Source organism: Filicampus tigris, chromosome 20, assembly GCF_054856515.1.
Source record: "Filicampus tigris isolate MCC_2025a chromosome 20, RoL_Ftig_1.0, whole genome shotgun sequence".
Lineage (NCBI taxonomy): Eukaryota > Metazoa > Chordata > Actinopteri > Syngnathiformes > Syngnathidae > Filicampus > Filicampus tigris.
In genome coordinates this window covers 6670875-6690000 of record NC_141236.1, presented here as the reverse complement: position 1 = coordinate 6690000, position 19126 = coordinate 6670875, and the positions used below count along the sequence as shown (strand labels likewise).

General features: G+C 42.6%; 5 protein-coding genes across 9 annotated transcripts in view; 3 read left to right on the top strand and 2 right to left on the bottom strand.

The window, feature by feature from the left end:
• The window catches only part of LOC147128050 (macoilin-1), a 10881-nt gene extending 5991 nt beyond the window's left edge, over positions 1-4890 (top strand). For 2 of the 4 annotated variants that reach the window (XM_086018453.1, XM_086018451.1), the window contains exon 12: positions 175-4890. In XM_086018453.1, the coding sequence (XP_085874579.1) occupies positions 175-468 (294 nt within the window). In that variant the 3' untranslated portion in view covers positions 469-4890. The other 2 variants (XM_086018455.1, XM_086018454.1) reach the window with 1 other exon arrangement.
• LOC147128051 (E3 SUMO-protein ligase ZBED1-like) lies at positions 1058-3331 on the bottom strand. The gene is made up of 2 exons (XM_086018456.1): positions 2021-3331; positions 1058-1905 (listed from the first exon to the last, which is right to left on the bottom strand). Exons 1-2 carry the CDS (start codon positions 3136-3138, stop codon positions 1257-1259), a joined length of 1767 nt encoding a protein of 588 aa, XP_085874582.1. The 5' UTR covers positions 3139-3331; the 3' UTR covers positions 1058-1256.
• nrbp1 (nuclear receptor binding protein 1) lies at positions 3471-11683 on the bottom strand. 2 transcript variants are annotated; one of them, XM_086018458.1, is made up of 18 exons: positions 11122-11682; positions 10650-10900; positions 10209-10331; positions 8953-9054; positions 8781-8870; positions 8612-8652; positions 8440-8534; positions 8277-8360; positions 8142-8200; positions 7790-7888; positions 7586-7718; positions 7420-7510; positions 7298-7348; positions 7050-7185; positions 6921-6974; positions 6782-6845; positions 6646-6701; positions 3471-6349 (listed from the first exon to the last, which is right to left on the bottom strand). In XM_086018458.1, the coding sequence occupies exons 2-18, from the start codon at positions 10875-10877 to the stop codon at positions 6254-6256; spliced, it is 1602 nt and encodes a 533-aa protein (XP_085874584.1). In that variant the 5' UTR covers positions 10878-10900; positions 11122-11682; the 3' UTR covers positions 3471-6253. The 2 variants fall into 2 exon arrangements, with proteins under 2 accessions (XP_085874584.1, XP_085874583.1); XM_086018457.1 differs by having other exon boundaries at positions 6921-7185; positions 11122-11683.
• A 1584-nt stretch (positions 11684-13267) lies between these two features.
• On the top strand, positions 13268-17195 carry LOC147128048 (calpain-3-like). Its single transcript, XM_086019743.1, has 7 exons — positions 13268-13597; positions 15716-15785; positions 15968-16086; positions 16334-16467; positions 16559-16727; positions 16908-16991; positions 17067-17195. The coding sequence occupies exons 1-7, from the start codon at positions 13268-13270 to the stop codon at positions 17160-17162; spliced, it is 1002 nt and encodes a 333-aa protein (XP_085875869.1). The 3' UTR covers positions 17163-17195.
• Positions 17196-17299: 104 nt separating this feature from the next.
• Positions 17300-19064, top strand: LOC147128047 (calpain-3-like). The gene is made up of 5 exons (XM_086019741.1): positions 17300-17371; positions 17864-18024; positions 18666-18832; positions 18910-18921; positions 19059-19064. The coding sequence occupies exons 2-5, from the start codon at positions 17865-17867 to the stop codon at positions 19062-19064; spliced, it is 345 nt and encodes a 114-aa protein (XP_085875867.1). The 5' UTR covers positions 17300-17371; position 17864.
• The last annotated feature ends 62 nt before the right edge of the window (positions 19065-19126 follow it).

Sequence of the window (19126 nt, the reverse complement as noted above, 5' to 3'; positions counted from 1 at the left end):
TGCCCCCCGGCCCCCAGTGCCTCAGTACCTCACGAAGCTGCTCAACTCCGAGCGCTACATGCTCAACCCGCGCGCCCTCATGTACCAGTGTCTGAAGAAGTAGACCCCCCCCCCCTGCCCGCCCCGTGTGAGGACGGAGACAATGTCTGCCGTTGCCATGTTGTCTGCTTCCAGCCCGAAGATGACACCGAGCGACCTCCACATGACAACATGCCTTGGGACTGCGCGACCGGTGCTAACGTGACATCACGCTCCACGTTTACTTCACTGAAGCTCATCTGTCAACGGTGCGATTCTGATACAGTGGTACTTGGACTTCGGCATCTAATTCGCTCCACGCTTGTAAGTCAGCTCGTTTTTTTTTTTTATCCGTTAATTAATTCATCTGCTTCTTCTTTTGAGCGGTCACTCTATGGAAAATGCAAGCACAAAACCACAGATTCACCGCTAGGTCACCACATGAACTGATGGTGGCCGGATGTTAAATTCGCTGCTGCCATCTAGCTACATTTCTAAAGATAAAATCAAATCATGGAGGTGACACATTCACGCCATGAAAAGCACAACAGTTCAGTACATTTTTAAAATATTAGAATAATGTTGGCAATGACATACATTGAAACTATTTCATGCTTTGGTAATGTTTGAGCTGTGTGAAAACAGTTTTGCATATAGTCGCTGTCCAGCATGTATCACCAGATTTGGGGATTTTATTGTGACAAAATTGGGAGTTTTTTTTTTAAATCTGAAAAACAACCAAAACAATTTTATGTATCAAAAAATTATAAATGAGAAAAAGTAGGGATTTAAAAAAAAAAAAAAACTTTTTTTTTTTTACTTAACAATTTTGGATTTTATCTAAAAAATAGCAAGAATGACACCATCTGATCTCCACATTTAGAAATACGTAATTTTTTGTGTGTATATATATATATATATATATATATATATATATATATATATATATATATATATACATACATACATACACAGATATATATATGATTGAAAAAATAATGGAGAGACTTTGTAATTACTTTTGATTAATTACATTTGAATCAGAGACAATTTGTTTCAAGAAGCTACATTTTTTTATTTAAATACATATCGGTGGACAAATAAATATTGTTAACCGGAAAAACACATTTCATCACATTTCAGTATAAACACTAGAGAAGCAAAGAAAATATTGCTGGCCAAAACTGAACAGAAAGCTAAACTGCCGTTGTAAGACCAAACAACACCTCCGCACCTACTTAATCCCTCTCTTTCAGCCAGTTGCTCAGACAAACTAACCTGTTCACATCTTCCGGGCTCAAGGCAGCTCTCTTTTTCGTAACGATGTGACCTTCAAGTGAGAACAGCCTCTCACATGGGACCGAAGTGGCAGGACTACTCAGATACTTGCGGGCCAGGACAGACAGCTGTGGGTGCGTCCCTGCTCGACTGGACCACCACTGGAGCGGGCAGTCTGTCTCGCTGATGCTGGATTCTGCTCGATACAAATTCAGGGCCCTGTTACACTGGTCTTCTTCATCCGATTCAGAGTCTGAATCAAATGAACCGAGGAGGAGCCTCTTTTTCTTTGCTGCCTCCGGAGTGGTGCTCCCTTGGCACTTTTCTTGCAGCAGGGTTTCAAGGCTGGTCCAAACTTCTTCTCGCTCTCCCCTCGCAAGACACTTTAAATCCTTAAAGCGTGGGTCAAGCGCGGTGGCCATCTTGAGCCATTCGTGGTTGAGCGTTGCTGCATGTTGGGTTAAATCTGTTCTGAAGGCAGTCTTGAATTTCACCATGTGGTTTGAGTCATCATCCGAGACCCCCATGGTGTGGCGCAGGTGGCAGAGAGCGGGTAAAACCACCGAACATGAGACATACGTCTCACCTCCGAGGAGCTCAGACACAAATCTGCAGTAGAAAGTTCAGGAAAGTCATTATTAATAGCAATATAGCAAGCTATAAATATCAAAGAACCATTTAAACGTGGCTGGCAGAGAATGAATTTGAAAATACTTTTATTTACCTGCATGGCTCAAGGACAGTCGTCAGATTTTGGAGTTCGAGAAGCTCGCTTGGAGTTAGTATTTCTATCTTTTGCTTCTTATTCTCTAAAGCAGCAAAAACAGCCTCTTGGTTCTTCATCAGACAGGAGATCATATCAAGCGTCGAATTCCATCTTGTGGAAACATCCTGTATGAGTGACTCTTTTTCTTGCCCCAGTCTTGATTGCGTCTGGTGTAGTTCCTCCGTGTTAGCAGGGCTGTGTTTAAAGTGCCCCACGATATTGCGACATTTTTCTAATGCATCATTGAAGCCACCTTCAGCAAGGCTAACAGTGACGGTCCTCTGCAAGATGTGAGCAATACACGGCATATGTTGGAATGGGAGGGGTCTTGCTGCATCTATTATGGTTTGTGCACAGTCTGTTCCAATTGTGGTGACCTTCTGTTGAATTCCCCACGTCTCTGCCACGGAGAGGAACTGTTCCGCGCAGTTTTCAGCATCGTGTCTTCTGTCTGTCTCCAGCACAGTCAGGGCAAAAGACTTGAAATGCCATGTCCCGTCTGTGACGGCAGCGATGTGTGCAGCGACGCCGATGTAACTCCCATTCCGAACGGAGGTCCAATGATCCCCCGTCAGTGCCACAAATTGAGCTTTCTTCAAAGCGTCCGATTTTGCCTGTTTTCCAGTGTCATAGAGTTGTTGAATTATGGCTGAAATCGTATTTCTGCAAGGCAGTTTCAAAATTGGATCACATGTCGCGATCTGCAGCGCCTTTTCTAGCCCTTTATCTTCGACCACTGATAATGGTCTGCAGTCCAGAGCAATCCACTCAGCGAGTGAGCTTGCCAGTTGTTCCGATGTTGACTTGCTTGTACTGGGCCTGAAACCAGTCATGTTATCAAAATTGGTTTGCCGACGACTCGTGCCGCTAATTGCTATTGCGCCATTTGCGCTGGCCTCAACGTGCTTTGCATTCAGATGGTAGCGGAGGGTCGAACTGCTGCGGTGGTACGCGAACTCTTTTTGGCAGAGTATGCACAAAACCACGCGTTTATTAACGCCTCCATCGGGTAATTTTTTGAAAATAAATTTGCCTCCCAACAGTCCAAACGCCGTATTTTCATCCGAATCCTCCATGTTGACTTCCGTCAGTGTAATCGGTGCACCTGGAACTGTGCAGCGACAAAGGTTCCTACTGTAAAAATGTTTAATGTAGTTTTTTGGGGGGTGGGGGATAAACTAATAAATTCACACCTCATGTAATATAGAAATTCACATTTTGGAGATACATTTTCTGTACAGCGACAATTTACTAATTCCTGGCATGTAAACGAATGCAAAAAATATTCAATATTCAGCATTTCAAGAACAGCAATTTACATTTAACAAAAATCATTTCGTCAAAGCAAGAAACGTGTTGATATTTAAGACAATTGTATATTTGAAATAAGGAGCTAAGGCAGCTGCGATCAAATGAATGTGTACATTTTATTTTGTGCTCTGCTGGACTTTTCTCCATTTTTTATTTTCATTGAATTTGAATGTTGTCAGAATCAAGATATTTGCAAATTTCAACTGATTTTCATTTCAAATCAATTATTTCCTTGCGGTGACAAGGCCTACAAGTCGTTTTGAATGAAAACTAAATTAACTGCCGGTAAATGTCCCATTCACATGTAGTTGATGCAAACCACAATACTCCATAACTGCAATTCAAACAATGATGTTATTGACATCCTGTCCAAATTAGTTTTATATTGTTTTTGTTTTGTTTTTGGGGTGGGGTGGCGAAAAAAAAAAATATTTCAGCTGCAACTGTATCATAATTTGATTACCATTAATTATATTTTACGGTCTCAAAGCTGCCTCAAACATTGTTTATAAACTTTCATAATACAGGATGTCCCAAACATATGAAACATTTCCTTTCTACCATTTAGTTTCAGATATAATTCAGACAGCCACAAGGCCATCATTTGAGTGTCGGCTTTGCCCTTTTTGTATGCAAATCATTCCTATTGCCCATGGCTTTATCAATTGACATTGGAGCAGTGTTGCAAAATTGCTACCTGGCAAGACGTTTTTCTGTCCCCGACTGAATGTCAAAACTGCAAAGCCGAAGTTTTCAAATGCTAATGGCTCATACCTGAAACAAAGAAAAAAAAAAGTATAGTGACATTTGGGACAGTGTACAGTATACAATCAATCAGGTTTATACCACCCCAAAAACAAACAAAAAAAGGGATTTGAATATTCTACCTTTTTAAGGCAATTAGTATGCAACGGTGTGTTTTTGTCTATTAAAGTGGCTACAACTATTTGAATGATACCATGTTGATACAAATGTCATTGTTTGGATCAAGACCTCGTCCTGGATTGGAGTCCACTGACCAAACGTGGTCCACAAACTGAATATTACTGTGCCTATAAATGTGACTTTCAACAGGGAAGACACGCAAGTTAATGTGAACGAGTGCTGTGTTTGAACTGAAGTGCTATGTACCGTTTTCGTAGTTCTGCTTTTTCTTTTCTACTCGCACACATAAATTGTACAGAATGGATAATTCAACCAACAGCTAGATGACACTGCAGAGAGCTGTGACGTCGCCAATTTTTGGGGGTAGCTTTTTATTTAGAGCGTGTTTCTAAGGTGTTTTATATCAAAACTATTTTTTAGTCTGGCTTTACTTTTATGGTTATTATACCTCTTTTTGTCAATTTGTACGGCAACGTGTTTTGTCAGCATGAAAGTGTATTGGAGCACACATTGTGACGTTGAGTACGTACAAGAGTATACAGTACTTGTACAAGGGCTACCCTTTCTTAAATCAACAGAGAATGGAGAATTCAAATGTTTTTTTTTGTATAAAATGATTGAATTTTGTCTCATTTGTGTGCATCATTTCAGTCAACTCAACTGTATTTATAGGTGGATACCCATTCATGATTTCAAACGAACACACTGGACCAAAGTATTTGCTGATTAGTGATTTTTTTTTTTTTTTTTTTTTTTAATTTGCAGGAAGTGAAAAAGAGGGCAAACCAATAGCTAGCAGAAAGAACAATGAGTGTAAAGCACACTCCAAGTCTGTATACACCCTGTGAGACGGTCGCAGCAAAGGCAACACAAATAATCCCCTGTGATGGCCTTTTCGCAAATTTTGCACATTTTTGGGAGGCTGCGGGACATTTTCACTCAAAGTAGCAAACAGGTGGAGAGAAAAGTGCAAACTGTGCCACTTTCGAAGAAGCCGACTATTCCACAGCCACAGACATTTGAAATCGTTTACAGACTTGACTGAAATTTGCTCACGTTAATTCTCACAGACTAGCAAAGCACATACAGAGCAGACACAAGTGTAAAAAATAAAATAAAATAATGTTCACATTGATGGAAAGCAGCCTCTCGTGTAAAATGAATGCCACCTTCACAGAGTTGCCCACAAGTCAGGAGCTTGTGTATAAAGTAACAGCGTGAATTCAAACAGCAGCACTGGAGAACCGTTTTTCCTATCTGGGTTGCACAAAATTTGGAACGAATTCTGTATTATATATTACGAGCATGTGCAGGTTGAATGTTTTTCGACTTTTTTCTTTTTTTTTTTATAATTGTTCTGAAAATTGCATGAAAAAAGGAGTGAGTAGAAGCTTACATTCAGAACAAGCAACGGCCACAATAGTGCTGGAAGTGAATTACAGTCAAACACAAATAAATAGTTGGGATATTTTCGACTTGTAGGGCTACACGCTTTCTCCCAATTATCTTCAGCTTGACAGGAAACAGCCCCATCAAGTTTAAATAGGAGCCGACAAGCAGACTTGACAACACTTCAGTAATCTGGAAGGGGGCGGGGCGGGGGGGCGGGGCGACGGCTATTTAACAGTAAAAATGTTAAAAATACACTTTTAATACTGACTTAAGGAAAAAAAACACTGCTTTCTCGCAGTTAAACATTTTATGACTTTTAAGTTAAAGAAACTAGCCCGAGAGCGAAAGTTTTTTTTTTTTTCCTTGTTGCAATGAGGCTTGATGGCTGTACTGGTTGGGAGAGAAGAACAAAATACAAAAAAAAAAGAGAGAGAGAAAGAGAGAGAGAGAACCACTTAGTGGCAGCTTTGTCCCACCAGAACATACAAAGACTGCGGCGAGGGAGCGCAGTCAAGAGCAAGGCTTTCCTCCTCTGTGTACAAGGAGGAGGGAGACGGCAGCCGGCCCGGGACGTGGGAGCAGGGGACCGCTGGGGGTCCTCTGCTACGAGGAGACCGTCACGGGGTTGAGGGACCCGTTGCGGCTGTAGAACTTGGAGAAGGCCTCTTCGAGAACGCACGCAAGACGAGGCTGATCGCCCTGGACGCCAAAAGTCAAGCAAATGTCTTCAGAAGGCAGTAAGGTGAATTCAATAAAGTTATTTCCTCATATCGTCCAGAATCGTTTAACACCTCAAGAGGTCAACGCCACAAAACGGTGTGTTTGTGCTCAAGATGCCTACTGCAAAACATGGCAGCGCAAGTTTCTACAGAAGGTAAAAGGGGGAAGTTGGCATCCAGCTCTCAAGTGTTTATTCAAGCGGAAGACGGAACTAAATGCAGTAGGACGCATGTAAACACGGAGGCCACCACGAGTTGACAAGTTGCCTCACTTACCTCACTGATGAAGCCCAGCTGAACAAGCTCCACAGCCAACTCTTGCACATTCTCATCTAAACCAAAGAACACAAAATGAACGAGCTCCATCAAGAGACGGCGGGCCGGTCGCCTGCTTGGCGAGATCGGAACGTACTCGGTAACAGGTCGCAGCTCAAGTGTCGGTTGAGTTTGTCCTCGAGTTTGAGCAGTAACGTCAGCTAAAGAGGGAGACATTACGTTTAGGGCTTTCGTGCGTGTGTGTGTGTGTGTGTGACGAGGATGAGGTGCCTCACATGATGCTTGGCGCCTTCATCCACGGGCTCAATGTTGCACTGCATCTGAAGCACCTGTGGACAGCCGGCATTGTTGTCACGCGGCGAGCAAAGGGCTTCGTTAGCATTGGCCGCGCCGCTAGTTCTCACCTTCCTGGTCTCAAGTTCCGCAGGTTCCGGGGTGGGCGTTTTGACAGAGGGCGGCACGATGGGCGACTTCACCGCCTCCTGCTGAGGTTGCTGCGGACACGGAATCCCAAACGCCGTCAAGGGATAGATGCCGTTCCTGACACCCACAAGAGCAACGACTTCAAATATCGCACACAGTCATCAGGCAAACTGGCCGTGATTGTATTTGTCATTTATGGCACATTTTGCTCTCCTGCCGGCAATCCTACCTGACGTCCTCCAGGAATTTGTCCAGCTCAAGGGCAGGAAACTGGGACAGCCTGAGGACAAAGGCAAAGTCAGTCAGTCTGAATTCTAGTCCTCAAACCAACCAACGTGGAAGCTCGCTCACTTCATCTGAACGCCCTCCTTCCCCTCCACAATCACCAGGTTGGGGTCCATGTTCTTTGTCATCTCCTCTAACGCGTTCTCTGCAATCATATCTGCAGGCAAATAGGGTGAGGTGAGGACATCTAGATTTATTTCGACGCTCTCCCGATGGCCGCGTCGCCACTCACGCTGGTGGCTGACGATACAGTGAGCGGCCAGCAGCTTGAGCAGGGGCACCTCGAACAAGGCCTGGTGAAAGAGGAGCTCCCTGGCCGTGGGACGCTTGTCCGGGTCCACCTCCAGACACTTCTGGATGAATTCCTGGCAGAAGAGACCCGTGATGACAGTGTGAGGGGCTCACTTTCAACAAGCCCCTGCAGAAGACTGCTTACCCGTTGCAACGGGTCCTCTAGGGACTGAATGGCACTGTTTATGGCTTCTTGGGAAACGTACGACGAATCTCCATTACTCTGGATTTCTAACACTGCCATCTGTGAGAGGGATGGAAAATGACACGGGGAAATGAAGGTGTAAATAAAATCAAAAAATGGTTGCTTGTCGATATGTGCCCTGCAATTAACTGGCAAACAGTCCAGCAGGGTTAAGCCCTTTTCACGCTGCACTTAGCATGGCGCAGCTTTAGGCCCCTGTTGACCTGCAACCCTAATACGGATGCGCACAACGTTTGTATAGAAAAAGCAGAAATGAAGCCGTTTGGTCAAGAAGCTTAAAAGCAGCCCTCACCTCTAAGGCGCACATTCCAAAGGAGTAGATATCCACCGCAGTGGTGACATTGGCAACAGCTGGTGGGTTATACGATAATCAATTATGATTTTCACCAAACTAGATGGTAGTAATAAATAAAAGCAAAGGTCTTACCTCCATATTCCGGAGCAAAGAAATGAAGGCTCTTCTGCTCTTCCCGACATGTTTTCACATGGTTGTTAATTGTGTCTGGAGCCACTGGGATAAACGAAGGAAAGATGAGCTCCGGTATTTGAACGTGACGATATTCCGCCAACGCTCAGTGACTTTCTTCTACCTGAGCCAATCTTGATGAGGCCGTTGTGCTGGATGAAGATGGTGTCGCAGGTCAGGTTGCCGTGAATGATGGGAGGCTCACACGAGTGCAAGTAGCTGCCGCGTAGAGCAAAGCAATTGTTAGCAGCCCGAAGCAGACGTGAACGCGCCAAGGCGACGTCCCAAAGACTCACCTGAGAGCAGAAAGAATCTGTGTGCACCAGCGCTTCCAAGCCTGACACAAACATTTACAACAAGGTCAAATCCAGAATCTGGAAATTTCAATTGATGGGGGGCAGAGGGAGGGGGGGGGGGGTGGAATACATTACGCCTCCTTTAAACTGTCATCTTGATTCTCCACACCTTTTCATTCATGGTCTTGTGATTCTTCTTCGTCTTTTTCAGAAACTGTTTGAGACTTCCGGAGGACATGTACTCCGTGATGAAGATGACCTGCGGCAGGAAAAGGTACGAAACGGACAAGTCAACATGGCGGCCTGGGAGAGGAACGCGAGTGTGAGTGGCGTCTGTGTACCCGGGCTCGGTTCTCTTTGACGTCAGCCCAGTACTTGTGGAACTTGACGATGTTCAAATGCTCCAGCTGGATCAGATTGTCAAACACTGCCTTGACCTTTTCCTGCCAACAAAATGCAAAGAGTTCAGCACTGATCAAATGTTTTGGTTTGAATACTGAGAGACAAATACTTCATAAAAAACTATGAGCTTATTATTATTATTACTCAGATATACAGTTCACCACATTGAGCACCGACAATGCTGTCTTAAGGTTTTTGTTCACCTAAAATGGACTAAATACTCAATTGATATCATTTACGGAGATGAAATATTACTATAACGTCCCAGAATAAGTGTGGAAAAGGCACTTCCACCTATCTTTTGTGCTTATTTCTCTCTACTCCTTTTCCCCCCCTATTAAATATGTTCAACTCAAGAACAGCATGTTCTCCGCTTTTGTGCCGCAGGCAACAAGTCTGACCGCTTATTTTTAAGCAGCTTAAAACGCAAATGTAACCCAAGGCCATATTAAAAGTTTGTTGTTGGTGAGATGGTGGTAAGGAACTGAACAGGCGGGGCCAAAATACACCCTCCGTCTAGGAAGGGAAATGTCCCCAGAAACCACAAGGCGACACTGAGGTAAAGTAACTGGATTACAATGACAATGAATCCGTTCATAACATATCAAAGGCCTCGTTGACAATCACAGCAGAGTAATGTGATGCGGGAATCACATAGGATGGCGCAATTATCCCACACAGAACATATTAGGTAAGGAACAAGAAGTCTGCCTGCCGCTCCAGCCACACACTTGGTCCATAAACTCGCTCTGGCTCTTCAGATGGTGCCAAAGCAATAACAAATGCCATCAAAGGATAATAACTCAAGACTGCTCAAACGGTCACGAGAAGAGCAAAAAGAGGATACGCCTTCAGAGTAATACAGAACCTCATATATCATACAGTATGCCTTTCAGTATAATAGTATGCTCTGGTTGTATGTGTAGGTATTTTATTTGGAGAAACGTGCAAGCAAGTTGTGTCGTCTTTGTTTTCGCAAAGTCATGTTATATAGTAGTCTCCCGCTTTTTTCACAGTAAAATATGTTCGTTTATAAGTGTGGGGAGGGGTAAAGCGTTTTTTTTTAACTATGGTCTCTCAATATCACAGGTTTTCATCCTTTGCAGGCGGGTATAGGACATATCACCCCCATCATATTATTTTGGAACATACAAGTGTTAAGATGGAGAAAAGTAGTAGCTCGCAGTTCACCAACCTCTTGTAACTTGAAGTTTTTCCTTTCTGAGAACATGACTTCATTCCACACCACCTCAACGCCCTCCTCAGTGTCCATGGCCAAGTAGGCATTATCGATGCCGGGTACATTTCGTTGATTCACCTTCGGGGAGGACAATCAAATGTTATAATCGTAATGCAGGGGTGGCCAGTAAGAAAGTACAAATACTCCTTACTTTCATCTGCTTATTTTGTCAAAATAGACTGATAACTTTTTCCCCTGAAACAGGTATTGTAAAGAATTGACTGTTTGCTTTCGTACTTCATGCATACCCGAGTCTGTACTTATTACTTTAACTTTACTACAGGGGTTGACTCAGTACTTTCACCACCAGTCTTTTGTTCCCACAAGTATCTGTACTTCTATTTATGTACGTAGTGAGAAAAAATAGCTTTGAGCGTTACTGTACTGTCTAATTACCTCCTCTCTGCGCTTCTGCCAACGTCCACACGGACTTTCCTCCAAGATCTCAGACTCGTCCTCGCTTTCCTCCTCCTCGTCCTCCGTGGCGGCCGGCTGGTTCACCACCGACACGGGGGGGGACACAGACGACACGCCTTGACCGGCGGCGGCCACAGCAGCCATCGGATCGGCCTTGGCTTCCTGGACCGTGTCCGGGGCCTGCTTGCTTTCGGAGCCCTCAGACATGTTGGCTGGTCACGCCGAGCAGCCTGCCGCGCGACACTGACGATGAGGCCCATTCATCGATCATGCGCACTCATTGTATTTGATCATTAGCTTGAACAACAATTGCAAGGGTGGATGGTAGCAAAGCGGAAACCGCCCGGTGATAACAGCTGGCGCTTTGAGTAATGCCACGATCGCCATAAAGAAAAGACCACGATATAAGAAAATGAAAAACACGAGTAGCAGAAAACAACATAATACATACGTGTTAAAGGAAGGAAATGTGACGGTGTCAGCTCCAGTTTATCAGACTTTCTTCTCTGGGTCCAAGCTTTTTTTTTTAAAGCTTCGTTCGCTAAAAAGAAGAAAAAATATCTTCTGGGTTCCTCGGCGAAGTTGCGGCTATCTTCCTTAGCTACAGAACACCGCCAGGGCGATAGTAGCTACGAGAAAGCTTCGTAACAGGATTCAATTTCCACTGAATAAGTCACTTCGAATGCTTAGCGGAATTGCAAGCTAACTAGCGTTAGCCTTCCGAAGCAGCCAACCGCTCCTTGGGTTAACCTTGCTGCTACTCGCCAGATTATTCTGCGTGGACAAGGCTGACAATTAAACACAGTTGACAAAATTACACTATTACACACATTTACTGACACCTAACATAGCAAAGTTTCATTTGATAACGCCACAGACAGGTAAAGGAGTCAACTAACGTGGCATATTGAAGAACGGAAGAGAGCTAGTTTGCACACAGAGCCAAATGTGATGGCGACAAGTTGCAGATACACACTCACTGCACTACTCAAACGCATACGTCAGAGTAAACTCAGGTTGCCAGATCCTATAAAATACACCCCCTTCTGCGCAGCTAAAATCGCTGAAAATTATATATATATTTTTAAAGGTTTTACATTCTCACACTTTCTGAACCTCCTTGAACGCAAGATAACTAAAACAATCAGATTTAGACTTAAATATACTGATATGCTGTATATCATATTAAGTCAACATGTTTTTTTTGTGCGTGTTCTAGTCGCTCGCGTATCGTACTGTTAAAAGATATCTGGCAACCATGGATATAGCATTTAATTGATAATATTTTTTAACAGAGGACACACATCACAGAATCACTAACGTTTTGTAGATGATAGAAAACACACATAAATGAAATCACAGCAAAAGAAAACAAAATAAAAATCTAATTCTACTGAAATACTTGCCTTACATGTGTGTTTTTAACTGCTTTTTAAAATGTGCACTGAAAAGGCAGCTCTAAGATGAGAAAGAAGTGTATTCCACCTCAATAAAGTGAAGGTATGGGTATACATTTATACACGACTATGCAAAGTGAAGACTACTGTTTAGTTGTTCCTTCAATTACAATTATTATTATTTTTACCACTTGATGTCAATGTACTATGAAATATACAGTATATTAAAACTAGACCATATAATAAAATAACAAAACTTTAGAATATCTATTTCTTATAACTGATCAACTGAAGAGATTTTAAAGTAAGAGATGCCTTTATCGATGGAGGCCTTTATGATGCGAATTGTTGTTTTTTTAAAATGATTCTTTTAAACGAATACAAAATAGGATGTAATAATATGTTCAGTGCCAGCAGAGTGACCAAATGGCTGCCTCATGGTTTCAGGGTTCAAATCTAGGCTTGGGCCTTCTTGAGAGGAGTTTTGCCATGTTTTGTCTTGGTGCTTCCTCCTATGTTCCAGAAATATGATTGTTAGCTTCAGGGAAGACTGTAAATAATGCTTAGGCATAAGTGAGTGTGAATGGTTGTTGGTCTATATGTGCTCTTGGATTGACTGGAAACCAGTTTAGAATGTACCTTGCTGCCCGCTCAAAGTCAGCTGGGATCGACTCCAGCTCACCCTTGACCCTAAAATAAGCACGACACAAATGGATGGTTGGAATCCGTACAATATATTCTCTGGTCAAGCTCCCATTTTTATAATTTTCCTAGATTCTGATTTATTAGTTAATTAATTATTAGAAAAAGATGCAGGAGTCTATTTATTGCATTGTGTCAACTTGAAGTGCATATTATTCATAATCGCACTTTGTTGGTGTAAGTACAGTTACTGAGGTCAATTGGTTCATTTATTGTTTAAAAATGCTGTGTCAACCATGTCTCTTTCTCCTGATGTGTATTTTTGGAGCCAGCCTACCAGAAGCCTCCTCCCCTCCTTGTGAGGGGCCTATATTTAGGTCCAGCGCCCAAGAGTGCGACAGTTCATTTGGGTGTCACTATTTACAGCTGATAACTTGCACTAAAAGTGATCACCGGAGCTGCATAGGACACTTCCCTGGACTGGTTTCACAAGTTGATGCACTGTCTCAACGACAGCGAAGTATTTCGAGATTGAAATCCCAACTGCTATCTATAGGAATGAGTGGAAAGAATATGGAGGCCCAGGGTCATAAAGTACCTCTCGTGGAGGATACAAACGTGCGAGTGCTTGAAGAAACGGGAGCATCGCAGGCGCCCGACGAGCGGGCAGACTACCCCTTAGCCGGAGCCAACTCCATCTACTCGGCCATCCTTAGCAGGAACGAGGCCGTCAGGGATGCCAAGCGTCTCAAGACCTTCATGGAGCTGCGAGACAAGTACGTGAAGAAGAAGGTGCTCTTCGAGGACCCTCTTTTCCCGGCCTGCGACTCCTCACTCTTCTACAGCCACCACAAGCCCCCCATGAAGTTTGTGTGGAAACGACCCTCGGTGAGTGAACGCGCTCTCATCACTTGGGGGTGTCATGGTGACACATCCGCATGGAGGTCTGGGCACCAACAGAGAGTGATGCTGAATGTCTAATTTCAAACCTAAATGTCCTTAGAGAGTGGCTCAATTTGTCTGGTAAAAGTGCTGAATTTATATTGTATTCAAATGAGCAGAAGGAAAAAAAGAATGTTTCCTTGGTCCTAGGTGCCACCCCTCTACAAAATTGAATGAAAAGCGCAACCCCTCTATTATTAGTATGCATATAAGTATCAGTCATAAATGAGTGATATCATTTTATGATGCTAATAATATTTTTAACTTGACTACACTTCACAAGCAAATATTAAAAGAACTGTTATATAATTCCACCAAGTGTAACTTAGCGAGGTCAGGTGCACATCTGCTCAATGTATTAAAAAAATAAGTAAATTTGTGTAAAAAAAAAAAAAGAAGCCATGCTCAAATTTGGATTCATTTAACAATGTTCATTATTATAGCTGCAGTTTGCATCATACTGAGCTGTTTCTAAGATATTGTCCCAGGTGAATTAGGTAATCAACCAGGGGCGTTACCAGAGGGGGGGCTGGGTGGTTAGTGCCCAACCAAAGAAAACTGGACGAGGATCTGCTGAATGGTAAATAAAAAATCAAATCAATTTTTATTTGTTTAGCCCAAATCACAAAAACAGTTATCTCAATTAAGGAGAAAACAAAACACGTTTGAATCTGCAGTAGCCCTACGCTGGATTTCGACCTACTTGAGCATTGTAGCACTTTTTTTGCCCCCAAGGGAAGACTAATGCCCACCCACACCTGGCATCCTGGTAACACCACTGTAATCAACTAATCTTCTCAGCATTGTGCAATGCACTTCTTCAAGCTAATAATCATACTGTAAAATTGTTTTGTAAAAGTAAGTTTTTCTTTGCACTGGATATTATTACATTGTGCAAGTGTACTTAATATTGTGGCCTGTGAGAGTGTTGATAAACACTACGAACATGTGCTGGAGTGCTTTTACTAATAATACCAGTAATGTAGTGTGATATTTCACCTTAATTACACATGGCTGCCCCCACTGGGAAATATGAATCCCATCTCGGGAGTATGTACTATATTCGAAACATGAATCGACATTTTTTACATGAATGGTCAACCATAAGTTTGTGTGCGTATGTGATAGAGTTACATACTGCATACAGCTGATTATTAAGGCAGCCATAACAGAGATGTGCACTGTGGTTATGAGGTGCTAGCCGGCCTGGATTTAAGACAACATTGAGAGGTGGTGACCTGGAGAACTCTATAGCAGCTGCTTGCCTCTGAATATGTGACAAATGCGGGACAGCGCTGTTCAGAGGTCCCAGCTGGGGTTTGGGTTGCAGGAGTTGCACCCTCGTCCTGTCAGTCACAGCAAATGTCATATTTAGATTTGTAAACACAGATGTACTGCTTAATTGCAACAGATCCCATTTCAAACTACTGCACTGTCATAATATTTTTTTTCTGGGAACACCATGTTTTTGTTAACTGTGCAAACATAATAAATACATTTTGGGCTCTATTTTCCTAGACAGTGCCAGTGTACTTGGTGTAAAAATGGGCGCGTTTTCATTTTTGTGCAGGGGCAAGTCTAGTTTACCATGTTTGGGAATTTGGTGACTGAAAATAGACCTTAGAACAGCAAGTCTAAGTTGTGGTGCAGGTGGCGTATTGCAATTTTGGTTAATTTGATCGAGGTGCAGGCAGATAGTTATTGTATTTCATTCATAAATATGACAACAGTGTGCATTGATCCCTTGGCATCATTGTAGAAATCAATTTATTGAAGGCATCATTATCATCATTCAATATTATATTTTTTAAAACATGCCCCTGGGCCGCACAACATCCATGCGGCAGTGGTGGAAACACACAAAACGAATGAGCGAACAGTCGACAGCTTGGCGTACTATAGCCAAAACATAATTTGTCTTAATTAAGGCTACATAGCGGTTAGCATGGAGGGAGTCAGCTGCCACTCCCATAATCAAAGAATCTTACATTTCTGACATGTACGTACATTTAATATGATTCCGCTTCTGAAGTGAATGACTCCTTTTTTTCTTTTCCGTGACAGGAAATATGTGAAAACCCTCAATTCATTGTGGATGCAGCCAGCAGGACAGACATCTGTCAGGGAGAGTTGGGTAATGTCGAAATAACTCGTGAAATTATTTTTTTTAAAATATCGTTTTTGCAGTGTATGTTTTCCGGTTACTGTTCTACATTAAATGTGTTGAACTGAATGGCTTGCTACAGCAATTAATAACAATAATAAAAAAAAAAAAAACATGTTAGGAACATGTATGTTTGTATCGGCTGCTGACAGGTGACTGCTGGCTGCTGGCCGCCATCACCTGTCTGACTCTGAACGAGAAGCTTCTCTACAGAGTGATTCCTCGGGGTCAGAGCTTCACGGAAAACTATGCCGGAATCTTCCATTTCCAGGTTGTTTTTGGTACAGTCCAGCTGTGCTTTGTGTCATTGTTGCAATTTGAATTTATTTGAATAAAACGTTATGTATGAATTGTAAATTGTTTTACTTACATTTTGCATACATTTCGCACAGAAAAGGTTCCAAACCATTGTAAATTACAACTTATTGTTACTGTATACACTGTATATACTGTGTATAAACATTTTACCATCTTTATGTATGTGTCACCCAAATGCAACTGACATGTATTGTCCTCAGTTCTGGCGTTACGGCGAGTGGATCGATGTGGTCGTTGACGACCGCATCCCCACCTACAACAACCGGCTGGTGTTCACCAAATCTTTCCGAGAGAACGAATTCTGGAGCGCTCTTCTGGAAAAAGCCTACGCCAAGTAAGACTCCCTGCGTCCTCTTCCTTTCATAGAATACAATCGGAACGATTGATTGATTGAAGATTGATTTCTGTAATGGCAACTCTCTCAGGGTGAACGGATCTTACGAGGCCCTGAGAGGAGGCAACACCCTGGAAGCCATGGAGGACTTCACAGGAGGAGTCACCGAGTTCTTTGAGTTGTCTGAGGCACCTAAAGAAATCACCAAGATCATGAAGAAGGCCCTGCAAAGAGGCTCGCTGATGGGCTGCTCCATCGATGTGAGTGCGTGAAATGATTCTTTTCTTTTTTTTTAAATCTTTTGGCCAGGAGGAATAGTTACATTCTTACACAATTGGCAAAACAGAAAAAATGTTATAATGAAAGTTACAAAAAGATCTTTACTTTCCACCACTGCAGATGTAATAAATGTCCATTAAATTATAAACTATGTTGCAAAGGTTACCTCCCCCAGTCAAATGGAGTCTAAAACCGAACTTGGACTGGTCCGGGGACACGCCTACTCCATCATAGCCCTGGAGGAGGTAAATTCATGCCACATGCATTTTCTTTTTACTATGAGACACGAGGGTGATCTTGAGAAATGTTTTCTTTTCTAGTGCGACGAGGTTGCAAAGGACAGCAAAATCCACCTCATCCGCTTGCGCAATCCCTGGGGCCGAGTACTGTGGAAGGGACCTTGGAGCGCAAAGTAAAATCTGAAAAAAAACGTTTGTGCCTATAATGTGTCTATTTTTCCCCCTGCACGAAATACAGAATTCTGTGACGGTAGTAAGAAGTGCTAAAATTGAAAAAATGACACCAACTCTACTTTGCTTTTTTTCAGTTCAAAGGATTGGTCCACGATTTCTATTGCAGACAGGGACAACCTTAAAAAGCAAACTGTTGAGCAAAGTGAGTTCTGGTGAGTAAAATCCATACTCAGTTATTTGTTTGTACCCAAAACAATACTGAAACCTAAAATCTGCCCCTGAAAGTATTAGCCACTCTAATCCAACTCTCAAGTGTCAGCCACGGTCATCCTGGTAACGAAAGCTGGACTCGCCCATGGCCCAGAAGTATTTGGGGCGGAGTTTGGTGAAATACGGTATTTTGATAAAAGAACGCTAATATAATATTAAATAAATTGTGGGGGGAAAAAATGCATGTCTCCTTCAAGCAAATGCTATTACTTATGCTAATGACAACACAACATGACAGATGTCCTGGCTGGTCCATCATTATTGCAGTACAGATCAACGTATGTGATCTGGGGTCACCATGGCAACAGCAGAGATACTATTTTCCTTATTATAAGCCAGGGTATCATCAACATGACTTCAGATTGGAAAGCTAAATATTATCTAGTGCTAAGAAAAACACTACATGAAGCCTCCTCTTTCACATTCCCGCCCAGGATGTCGTTTGATGACTTCAAGAGGAACTACACCAAGCTGGAGATCTGCAACCTGACCCCCGACACGCTGCAGGGCGACGAAAGGCATAGCTGGAACGTGTCAGTCAACGAGGGTCGATGGGTCCGAGGCAGCTCAGCGGGGGGCTGTAGGAACTTCCCAGGTGGGGGAGCCAAGTATTTGACCAAACCATAATGTCATTTTACAAAGGTCCGCTAGCTTAATGCTAACACACAAGACCAATCGCCATAGACAGGTACACTAAACTAGAATCGATGTGCATTATAAACATTTAAACAATTTATTGAACACAAGCAGAGGGAACAAATGCGGACAAATCATATAACAATACTCATAGGCGCATATTCTTTATCCTCTGCACAAAATCATAGATAATTTAGCAGTTTAGTTTTGTTTCATCATCAGATCCTCATGTGGTACGTCGATGTGTTATCGGCCGGTGGCCAAGGCGCAAACACCAGAAGCAGCAACAAAACGCACATTTTACCCGAATTAACCAAAAGGGCGGAGCTAATTACACTGCAGTCTGTTGACTGGTCCAAAGAAATGAGTGCCTTTCACAACCAATTAGGAAGAACACAAAATATGTGACAGAAAGTCTAAATCTAATATTATTTGATGTTTTGTTACGGTTTAATACCGTACTCTCTACTAATAGTCATATAGACTTATCTTCAATTATAATGACTTGATGAATATGCGAATGAAATTATACAATTTTTTTGTCACCCAAATAACATTCTGTTATATATTTGATACTCATTGAAATGCTATTTTTGACAGATACCTTCTGGACCAACCCTCAGTATCACTTGCAGCTGTACGAGGATGACGACCCAGACGACCCGCAGGATCTCTGCACCGTGGTTGTGGCTCTCATGCAGAAAGGTCGTCGCATTCAAAAGCAGCTAGGGCCCAGGTTCCTCACAATCGGATTTTCCATTTACGAGGTAACGACTGCGTCACCCGACTTCAGCCACCCAGCAGGGCGCGCGAAACAGCTGATTCTCTGTTTGTTGTTTTGCAGGTGCCAAAAGAGGTACGCAACCAACGGCGAATTGACAATATACTACAAATCATATTAAACCAATGGTGGGGCACCACCTTATTTTTAAGCATCTAATTTCACGACCAACGACAATGAAATAGATTCTCTCAAATTAAAATGTCTTACAGGCTTAAAGTATACATTTAACTCATTCATTGCCATTGACGTATTGATTTGTCTTTTCACCGTCCATCTA